This window comes from Alnus glutinosa, chromosome 1 (assembly GCF_958979055.1).
Source record: "Alnus glutinosa chromosome 1, dhAlnGlut1.1, whole genome shotgun sequence".
Classification (NCBI taxonomy): Eukaryota; Viridiplantae; Streptophyta; class Magnoliopsida; order Fagales; family Betulaceae; genus Alnus; species Alnus glutinosa.
Genome location: NC_084886.1, coordinates 33,809,647 through 33,821,408, shown reverse-complemented (window position 1 = coordinate 33,821,408; position 11,762 = coordinate 33,809,647). Strand labels below are relative to the sequence as shown.

Below are 11,762 nucleotides of genomic sequence, written 5' to 3'. Positions count from 1 at the left end.
TGATCAGCTGTTCTCACAAATGCTATTTGCTACCTAATCTTATTCTTCTTTTCTAAAACAAAAGAAACTTTTGGGATTCAAAAATTATTATTATGTATGTTTTATTTCTTAAAGATTTAAAAATATTAATAGAATTCTTTAAGACAAAAAAGAAAAAAAAAAAAAAAAAAAAAAAAAAAAAAAAAAGAAAGAAAGAAAAGAAAAGGGATTTTTTCAATGGACTATCTGAATTTCTTTATATTTTCAATAAACCCGTTAACCTAAAATACCCTCTCCATTGGATTATGCAAAAAAAATAATAATAAAAAAAAAATCAAAAATCAAAAATCAAAAATATAAAATGCATTTTTCATGCATAGGTGAATAAATGTCACTCTACATTAGGGTTGACACTGTTTACCAATGTATAATAACTTTTTATAGTTTCTCTCTCTCCCCATCTCTTTCTTTAAGATTTTTCTTTTATTCCTCTTTTCATTTATCTCTTTCTTTCCAACAAAAAAAAAAAAAAACATTTGAAAAATATGTCGTTTAGAAAAATGACCATTCGAATAAATATGATCCTTAAAAAAGAAATAATTAAAATAAATAAATAAATAATATTTAAATGATACAAAAAAAAGAATTAATAATTCGATGTATGGTGCATTTTAAAGCCATTAGCTAAAATAAATAACCTAACTTCAATTTTGTTAGCTATTTTAAATATTAAAAAAAAAAAATGGCTAAGGCATTGAGATGTTATGTACATTAAAATTTCACGCCATGTGTAAAATATTTAAGATGGTAATTAACAATTGTCTTTTTTTTTAAAAAAAAAAAAAAAAAAAAAAAGATAACAGTTGATAAACTGCAAATATCGGGAGTCAGCAAACTTTTAGTGATTTACATTGAAATTTGTTATCACTTCGTCTGCTAATGCTATGTTTCGGTTCAAATTTTCTCAAATTATATTTCTGAATTTAAGAGTATTTAGGTAGAAAATTGTGAGAGATCATTGTGAAATTTACTTGACCGAATAAATGGTTAGACAATACAAATTTTATTTAGTTAGATGGGTCTCATAAATAGTCTCTTACAATCACATTTGAATTCTCTTAAATTCGAACAAATAATTTGAGAAGATGTAAACTAGTAAACTTATTTTAACTTCTTTCTTTTTTGTTTGTTTATGTGGTGCTGTAGTGACCTCTCTCCTTGATGGCCTTTGTGAGACTTTGTGTTCCCTTGAATCCAAACTAAGCTAGTAAACCTATAATTAAAAGATCAGAATTCTTTAACAACGACGTTCTCTCACCGAGCAAGTATGGATGTAAAAGAAATTCATGCAGTTTATATTCGTGCGTCAAGATCAGGTTGTGTCGAGGTATGAAGGTATAAGACTATATATAAATATCAATTTTAATCCGACTCACTTAATTAAACGGGTCAAACCTTTCAACCTGAACCTTCTAATTTTGTATTAAGTTCATATTAGGTTCGCGAGTCATGTCAAAAATTGTCATAAACTCGTAAACTCGACTTGAATCCGACACGCAACATTTAGGTCTGACAATTTTTTACACAACTCATAAACTCGATCCGAGTTCAACACAAAATTAGCGAATTAGGGTTGAGAAGTCTGACCCGTTTAATTAAATTGTCATAAACTCGTAAACTCGACTTCAATCCGACACGCAACATTTAGGTCTGACAATTTTTTACACAACTCATAAACTCGATCCGAGTTCAGCACAAAATTAGCGGATTAGGGTTGAGAATTCTGACCCGTTTAATTAAATGAGTTTGGTTATAGTTGACTTATATATATAGTCTTATATACATGCTTCGACATGACTCTACTCCAACACGCTACCTTTAAGGTTGACAATTTTTAATACAACCCGCGAACCCAAAATGAATTCAACACAAAATTAACAAGTTAAAGTTGAGGGGTATGTATGACCCGTTTTATTAAATAGGTCGAATTAAAAATGACCTATATAATTTTATACTTATATCTCAACATGACTCAAACGTACCCAACATGCAATCCAACATAAATTGCCACCCTTAGCTCGAACTTATGTACTAAAAAGTGAGAAAAAGAAGAAGGAGAAGTCCAATAACCTTGTTGGGGTAGCTGCTGGGTTGAATCTATAGCAGAATGTTAGGTATACAAAATACAGCAGGCACTTATACCGATCAACATTCGTCCTTCAATTCGTTCATTTTGTGGCTAAGGGTCCGTTTGGGTTTGTGATTTCAAAAAGTACGATTTAAAAATAGCGATTTTAAAATGTGCGATTTTAAAAAGTGATTTTTAAAAACGCAGTTAAGTGTTTGGCAAAATCGCAATTTGGTCGTTAAAATCGCAGGTTAGCCTTTTAAAATACTGCGTTTTCAAAAAAGCATCACATTGCTTGCGATTTGAATAAGCACTTTTTTGCGTTTGCAAATCGCAATTTTTTAAAAATGCAGTTTCCAAACGGTTCATTTTCTGCGATTTGGTTTAAAATCGCACTTTTTCTCTATGAAATCGCAATACCAACCGCACCCTAAGAAAGAATGAAATCTTTAGTTTTGTTAAAAACAAAGATAAGAAAAAGAAAAAAAAGAAGAGAATGAAAACTTTTTGTTTGGGCTGAGGATTTTAATTTATTAACAGATAGAGAAACAAATTTCGAGCGAGAATCCAACCGGGCAAAACAATTAATTACAAGCAAGTGAAGTGTAGATTTGTTTGCACTTGGCTTCATCAAATCTATTGGATTTCAAGTTTTATTTGGAAAAAATTTATTTATGAACTGAAAATATTTTTTGACTGAGTTAAACTCGAACCTTTTTGTATAATTTTTTTGTTGAATTATAATAAAAATAGTAATACCTCAAACAATTTTCCAATACATATCCTCTTTGCGTATCAATAAGCATAATTATTATTCTTTAACCTCCACAAACTTTTTCCATAAAATTCTTTTCAACTTTGCTAGTCTAATTGAGTTAGACTTGCCTTGCTCTTTTCATTAAACAAGCCCAAAAATCAAGTTTTGAAAACATTTATTTATCATCAAAATCTCCTGTATTTTGACCTGGATTTTTTACTTTAAAAAAAAAAAAAAAAAAAAAAAAAAAAAAAAAAAAAAAAAAAAAAAGTTTAGAAAACATTTATTTATCACCAAAACAGCTTGAAAACAGGACTTCCATATGACAAAAAGATCTCTTCAAAACCGCGAGAACCGGGGACAAAGTCAAAAATTCTTATGGACAGAGGTTATGAGTCAAAAAAATTTACTGGTAGGGACCAGTAAGCTAAATTTTTATTTTTTACCTTATAATTTTTATATTTTACCTAAATTTTTATTTCTTTTTTGGAATTGAGGGGGTCATAGCCTATATCGCCCCCCTAAATCCATCCCTTGAGAACCCAATTCGCTGACGCAAGTGTCTACTACACCACATGGCTTAGTTGGATCATTGTTGAGTTTAGACTATTGAGTAAGACAAAATTAAAACTTATGATTAAGAGAGAATGAATATCTATTTGATTGTTTGAATAGACACAAATTGGGGGTATTTTTATAGAAGAATTGGCACATCTATATCTTTGATGAGTTTAGACTATTGAGTAAGACAAAAATTAAAACTTATGATTAAGAGAGAATTAATATCTATTTGATTGTTTGAATCGACACAAATTGGGGGTATTTTTATAGAAGAATTGGCACATCTATATCTTTGTTGAGTTCCTATTGAGTAAGACAAAATTAAAACTTATGATTAAGAGAGAATTAATATCTATTTGATTGTTTGAATCGACACAAATTGGGGGTATTTTTATAGAAGAATTGGCACATCTATATCTTTGATGAGTTTAGACTATTGAGTAAGACAAAAATTAAAACTTATGATTAAGAGAGAATGAATATCTATTTGATTGTTTGAATAGACACAAATTGGGGGTATTTTTATAGAAGAATTGGCACATCTATATCTTTGATGAGTTTAGACTATTGAGTAAGACAAAAATTAAAACTTATGATTAAGAGAGAATTAATATCTATTTGATTGTTTGAATCGACACAAATTGGGGGTATTTTTATAGAAGAATTGGCACATCTATATCTTTGATGAGTTTAGACTATTGAGTAAGACAAAAATTAAAACTTATGATTAAGAGAGAATTAATATCTATTTGATTGTTTGAATCGACACAAATTGGGGGTATTTTTATAGAAGAATTGGCACATCTATATCTTTGATGAGTTTAGACTATTGAGTAAGACAAAAATTAAAACTTATGATTAAGAGAGAATTAATATTTGATTGTTTGAATCGACACAAATTTGGGGTATTTTTACATAAGAATTGGCACATCTATATGTGACCGACAGATGGAATAACTCTTTATTTTGTTTTTTCTATACAAAACTTGGATAGTGGAAAAAAAGAGAAACGACACTAACGGAATTGAATTACTCATTAGTGGGTTTCACTAAGGTAACTCATTCAGACAATTATTGACCAAAAGAGAACCCAGCCGTGATTAAGAGCACACTCTACTCCCGTTCCTTGCCGATGTAAGACTAAGTCTCATGATTTCTTTTTTCTACACAACACTCAAGAAATTTAAAAAAAAAAAAAAAAAAAAAATGACACTGTCGAAGCTGAATAGAAAAAATAAACTTACAATCAGAAGTCATCCAGATAATTATTGACCAAAAGAGAATCTAACCAGTCTTAAGAGCACACTCTATTTCCGCTCCTTTGCCAAGGTGGGACTAACTCCCATGTTAAAGATGGGATAACTCATTTTGAGTGATTTATAGTTCGAAAATGTAAGTATAATTAAATAGAAATTTGGAAACCCATTGGATTTTCATTTGATTGTCCAAATGAAACATGTTGAAATTGGACGATAGAGATTGCACTAAGTAGAGATGTAATCGAGCCGAGCTGAGTCGAGTTTGATGATTTTAAGATTGGTTCATTTATGAGTCGAGCTCGAATTCGAGCCGAGCTATAAAATGTGTATTCAAGCTCGGCTCCTTTAAAACTCGGGTGAGCTCAAGCTTAAGCTCGATCTCGTTAAGAATGGCATTCGAGCCAAGCCGAGTTACTTGACAAGCTCAGCTTAACTAGAGCTCGAGGTAGGCTATTAAATTTTTCAATGTGTGATCAAAGCGGAGTTCAAGCCTGAATATGTGAACAACCTCCAAACAACTATTAATAACTTAATATGTTAGTTTAATATACTAAATACTATTATCAAAGTATTATATTTAATATGTAATACAATATTTACTTAGATAGTGCACTATATATATATAGTAACATATAATTAATTACATTTATTTGGCATATGTTAATAAATTAGATAATATGTTAGTTTATGAACTAATTAGTTAGTATGTTAACTAATACACATACACATATGTGTGTGTGTTAAGTAACATATATAACATATATTACTTAATTACTAATATACATACTTAAATTTATATAACTCATTTTTAGTAATATATAAGAGATGTGAACGAGCTAACGAGTCGGACTACCGAGTCGGACGAACGATTTAGTCGAGCTTTAAATGAGCTAAGCTCACTAACTCTATCGAGTTTTGCTGAGCGAATCAGGTATGTATCACTTGGCATATGTTAATAAATTAGATAATATGTTAGTTTATGAACTAATTAGTTAGTATGTTAACTAATACACATACACGTGTGTGTGTGTGTTAAGTAGCATATATAACATATATTACTTAATTACTAATATACATACTTAAATTTATATAACTCATTTTTAGTTATATATAAGAAATGTGAACGAGCTAACAAGTCGGACTACCAAGTCGGGCGAACGATTTAATCGAGCTTTAAACGAGCTGAGCTCACTAACCCCTATCGAATTTTGCCGAGCGAGTCAGGTATATATCACTTACTAATCGAACAAGCTTTAACAGTAACGAGCAAGTTTCTACAATATCAAACTCGAGTTCAAATTGATTTAAACTGAGATGGTATCAAGCAAATTATCGAACAGATTGATTTATTTAATCCCTAACACTAAGTTTGCCTACTCAACGAGGAACAACATGTAATAAATGATGTCAACTGTCTGCACATGCAGACACCAACTCGAGTAAAGCTCTCAAAAAATATCCCAGAAAACTTGTGGCTAGTGCTTTGCTGGCACGCCGACGGCTCCAAGCCACACAAATGGGAGGTGACCCCACAAGACCTCGTCCCTTTGTACAGTTGTACAACACAAAAGATCCAAATCCTCTTATCTTCACAGCATCGAGCTCTTGTACTCTCCACCAATCACTTCACCTTCTCCTTCTGTATCCTCCTCTCTCACATCCTTCTTAATTTATTTCTCAACGACTTTTCTTCCTCTATCTTCTCCAATCTTCTCTTCCTCTCTCTTCCTGCTAGACCACTTTCACCATGCTTCGCCTAACTTTTGGAGTTTAGCTCAGGATTCTGTTAAAGGGTTTTGAGTAGTTTCCCAGGAAGAAAAAAAGGGGACCCTTTATAGATTAGATTAGCAGGGTCACTTCGTCTCACATTTTCTTCGAAATTTTGTCGGTTTAGCACCACGTGCAGTTTTTCTGACGCTGTTACAGTGTTTCTGGCTCTATAACAACGTTTCTCTATCTGGGTGGCGCTTGAATCTTTGAAAGAATCTCTCTCTGTGTCTCTGTGTCAAACATCTGGTGGGTATATTCTGTGTATCTTGTATATTTTGAACCTAGCAGAAAGCTTGAGAGGAAGCATAAGAGATATAAAAAGCCCGAGAAGAAATAGAAGATATTAGAGGAGAGGAGGTGAGATCAATCAGTGGGAAGATGAAAATTCAGTGTGATGTGTGTGAGAAAGCTCCGGCAACAGTTATTTGTTGCGCGGATGAGGCGGCCCTGTGCGCGAGATGCGACGTTGACGTTCATGCTGCAAATAAGCTTGCAAGCAAGCACCAGAGGCTTCTCCTTCAGTGCCTCTCCAACAAGCTCCCTAAATGTGACATCTGCCAGGTAATTCATTTTATTTATAATCACTATTATTAATTTATTGATGGTTCCCTACCTTGTATACAGCAGATTTATTGGTATTATTCCATCCATCTGCTTAGTCGATTGGTGTTTAAAATTCTTAGTTTTAATTATGATTTGGCTTAGGTGGTAATTGGGGTGAAGTGGGATTTCGCTAGAGATCTTAGGTTCAAATCTTACCAACCCAAAAATAATTGCATCATGTTTGGTTGCCAATATAAGTTTAAGTGTGACACCCAAGAAGTTAGTCTTTCTTCTTAGTTGAGACGGACTTTATAAATGATTTTAAAGAGGTCCAATTCTAATTTGAGTAAACCTTTTGGAGCAATAGTGCAAATATGGCCGGACCTTTTTCTCGGTTGTTACCAATACTATAGTAATACTATGTGGCGCTAAGGTACTCTATGACATAGATTTGACGAGGGTTTTAGAGATTTGAGTGAGGGAGATTGTGACTACCCAAAAAGTTGATCTTCCTTACTAGCTGAGATTGAGCTTTATAAGTGATTTTAGAGAGTTCTATTTGACTAGTTCTTTTGGAGTGATAATGTAAACGTGGCTAGCGCTGTTCTTATATCCTTACATTATAAAACTGTAGATTTTCTTGATCAGCTTTTGGCTTCTTGGTAGCTGATACAAGTGTTAAGAGTATACAAATTGTCTTCCTTGAACAAATTTTTTGTTGTACATATACAAATGGTGATATTAGTTAGAATATGATTAGATCCTTTACTTGAATGAACCACCATAGATCAGTCATTCACCCAACAAAATTACACAGAAAGGGAATATAGTAAATATCAAAGTACTATGATCTTCTGTGTTATAGCCTTGAAGGTGCCTTGTGAGAAAAAGATGACAAGTTAGCGTAGCACGTGTCTACATCAACTTTATGTTCATCTGATTTTAAGATTACAATTATTTGAAGACTCGTTATAAATGGAGAAGATTACTTCTGATTTTATTGTCTCAGCTCATTATGTAACCTAGATTTATCTCAAAAATTATCAGCAATCGATCTCTGTATCTACTATCATTAATCTTTGAAGTAGCTGATTTTCAAAACATTGTTCCTTTTTTCATGTGCCAAGAGGTACATTTGATAAATGTGAATTATGCAATTTACTGCAACTACTTTACATGAGTTTTTCTTTTTAATATATGTGATTTGAAAAAAGAAAAATAAAAAAAAGACAAAATACCAGTGAAGCACAACCATGGCAAGAGAAGGCTACATGATCTTCTCATGAGCTGCTACAGGCTTGCCTCAAAAGATCCTGATTTATTTATTTATTTCTGTTTACTTGGATCTTTTTTCATCTGCATGCATAAAGAGGGGTTTTATGTTTGGGACCTAACATCAGGGATGGCGTGAGCAATAGTTTTATTAAAATAGGATTTTATTGTTTTGTCATGCCTCCTTTCCTGTCTAAGTATTGATATAAGATATTTTTTAATCAATCTAGTTTCTTTTTTCTTTTTCTTTTTTGGTTGGGGGGAGATGAATCGATCTAGTTATTTACAATCAATGATTGGTGTATTTTGTTAACTTCCTGATGAGAGGATAAAGAAAAAGAGAAAAGAAAAGAAACACTGAGAATAAGCCCTCAAATGGACAGCACATTTGTAGTACCTGTGCTAAGTTGTCACAATTGCGTTTGGTTTTGTTCGCAATGTTGTCCCCCCCCCCCCCCCCCCCCCCCCCCCCTCCTCTCTCTCTCTCTCATTTCTTTTTGGTAAAGCAGGATAAGGCAGCTTTCATATTTTGTGTCGAAGACAGAGCCCTCTTTTGTCAGGATTGTGATGAACCAATTCATCCGGCTGGTAGCCTTTCAGCAAAGCATCAGCGGTTCCTGGCCACTGGAATCCGTGTGGCTTTGAGCTCCAGTTGTAAGGACACTGAAAATAGTAGCTTGGAGCCACCCCATCCGAACTCACAACAGATTCCGGTGAAAATGCCCACACAGCAAACTTCTACCTTCACATCTCCTTGGGCTGTTGATGACTTGCTGCAATTTTCTGATCTTGAATCCTCTGATAAGGTAAGAACAACATATCTGAATCAAAATATTCTTTACTCGGTAGATGTATTTGGATGTGATTGTCTTTATAAAGAATGATAAGAATTGAAAACGCGGGGATCACATTGCCAGCACGTGCTTTACTTTTTGATTTTATTTCAATGGGATTCTTGTTTGTTCTATTGTGCAGAAAGAGGCACTTGAGTTGGGAGAGTTTGAATGGTTAGCAGACATGGGTCTTTTTGGTGAGCAAATGCCTCAGGAGGCTTTAGCAGCAGCAGAAGTTCCTCAGGTTCCAGTGTTGCAGTCAAGCAATTTTACCTCATACAGACCCTCTAAATCCAACATGCCCTACAAGAAGCCTAGACTTGAGTTACCAGAAGATGATGATGAGCATTTCACAGTTCCTGATCTTGGCTAAAAGTCATACAATAAGATTTGAAATGTTCATGAATTATATATATCATACTCCATAAATACATGTGTGTATTTATGTCTGTGTATGTATATACCTTTGAAGCGTTTTTATTTTTTTTTCTTCAGGAAAACTATGTTTGCAATCAGTTGGTAATACATTTTAGGAGTTGCTTGATCGTGGGCTAGCTAAAAGGTTCAGTTTAGGTGATTTACTTGTGTCTTTACTCTCTATATGTAATTTTGGCCTTCACTTAAATTTTGAGATATGCACACGGTGATCTTGGGCTTTAACATGTCACTAGGCAATGTCCTTTGAAACTAACTACTTATCTCCTACTGTGGGCTAAGCAAAGCATAGGAGAAATCTAGGAAAATTCAAAGAAATTTAAATAGCTGAGCTATGAACTGCTTTCATTCAAGTCAAATCAGAGTATTTCAATTGATTTATTTTATTATTATTTTACCTAATCAAAAGGATACGCAAAACAAAGAAAAAGGAACTAACTAAATTACATTAAAAAAAAAAAAAGAGGAGAAAATCGATAAAACTAACTATTTAATGTCGCTTATACGGACAACAACAATCGGAGGTTGTAGTGAGGTTGCATTGAGTATTGCGATTTTGTAGATAAAAAATGTGATTTTAAACTTAAGGAATTAAAAAGTTTTGGGCTCAAAGAATTTAATTCTCGAAAGACTTAAGTAAAAATAAAAGAGCTTTAGCCAATGGGATAAAATACAAACCCAAGCCTTGCGCCTTTTTGATAAGGGCTAGGGTTACCTAGGGTTTAACCCTCCCCATGGCCAGTAGTCAAAAGGGGATCTTATCCCCTTGTGACCACAATTTTTATTGAACTAAGAGCTGTAATCCTAGTTCTAGTAGGATTCAAGATTGCTTTTTTCATATCTCTCCAACTAAATCTGAGTTTATAAATAGAGGACCATACTCCATAGTGAAGCATAAAAATAAGTTTTTGATAAACTACAAGACTCAAGTGTGAGAAATAATTTTATGAAAGGCACAATTGGGTGCAAGAGAGTTGTGAGAAATATTCAAGAGAGAATATTTATTTTTCTCAGGTTTATGCTTATAGCTATTCTCTAGAATTGAGAATAGTTTTGTGAGTCCACATTCACAATCATATTCAGTCATCAAAGAGAAGATCTAAAGGTTGAATCAAGAACATCAAGAAGATATTCTTCATCCTTCGACATGCAAGAAGAATTTCAAGCAGAGTTATATAGCCCTAAATGCCTAGGAGAGGCCAAATACGATTGTAAGTATCCTGAACTTTGTGTATTTATTTTTAATCTATCTTAGTTTATCTTGAAGACAAAGATACATAGGATCATTTTCCACTGCATATACTCTTATATACATGATCCCAACAAATTAAAGGTTATTAGAGTTAGATGATCTTTTCCACATCAGTGAACATTTCCTATGTTCATCTCTATGCTATAGCTTAAAACATAAAAGTTATCTCTTATCTCCTCTATTGAGTATACATTGAAAAGAATAAGATGTAAGAACTGTGAGTGATTAATATAGCATAGTTGGGTCCAAACCCATAAGTTTAAGCTTTTGGGTTGTGTGGAGTTTCAACATGCTATATAATGGGCTTACTAAAAGACTCTCCAAGGTATCAATTTCCCTAACATCCCCTATCCTCTAAACTCCCATTGGAGATTAGGGTCGGAGAAGATGACGAATTTACTAACAAATTTTGTTGAGTGAGTGTCTAATCTTCTCACTAGCATGTCTACAGAGTAAGACTTAGCTAATCCATCCTTGGTTTGTTCAGGAACTTGATTATGAAAGTGGTTAGAAGGGGATGGAGAAATTAGATTAGTCATCATGTATCATCTGTCTACTTTTCTAGTTTCCAACAAAAAAAAAAAATAGAATTTTGGAGTCTGTGTATGATGACTACCTTTGTCGGGCATTTAGATCTAAGGAAAAAAGGCCATGTATATAACTATCTTTTCCTTGTGATCTGTAGCAGCCAAGGACTAGTAAAAACAACAAGAAGATCATTAAGAATGATTAAGGAAGAAAGAAGGTTGGTTGAATTGGTTAAAAACAAAACCAAAACACCATCCATCTTTCAACCACAAACTTTCAATGCAAGTAGCTCACATTCTTGGCATGGCCATGGAATTTACTCAACAACTATTTCCTTAATAAAAATACAAGTTGTCTGCACTTAGTTTATCCATCTCCCCGGGTTTGTAGGCCAATATAAGGAGCAATTTGAGGAAACCAACCACACCAACACATTCCCTCAATA

The 11,762-nt window shown here is 33.2% G+C and overlaps 1 protein-coding gene across 1 annotated transcript; it reads left to right on the top strand.

Moving 5' to 3' along the window:
- The first annotated feature begins 6,292 nt into the window (after window positions 1-6,292).
- On the top strand, window positions 6,293-9,769 carry LOC133878892 (B-box zinc finger protein 24). Its single transcript, XM_062317459.1, has 3 exons — window positions 6,293-7,015; window positions 8,779-9,075; window positions 9,245-9,769. Exons 1-3 carry the CDS (start codon window positions 6,833-6,835, stop codon window positions 9,473-9,475), a joined length of 711 nt encoding a protein of 236 aa, XP_062173443.1. The 5' UTR covers window positions 6,293-6,832; the 3' UTR covers window positions 9,476-9,769.
- Window positions 9,770-11,762: the final 1,993 nt, after the last annotated feature.

Coding starts and splice junctions, on each gene's coding strand:
- LOC133878892 (XM_062317459.1), top strand. CDS start 6,833: ATGAAAATTCAGTGTGATGTGTGTGAGAAAGCTCCGGCAACAGTTATT. Junction 7,016..8,778: donor CTAAATGTGACATCTGCCAG/GTAATTCATTTT, acceptor TTGGTAAAGCAG/GATAAGGCAGCTTTCATATT. Junction 9,076..9,244: donor ATCTTGAATCCTCTGATAAG/GTAAGAACAACA, acceptor TCTATTGTGCAG/AAAGAGGCACTTGAGTTGGG.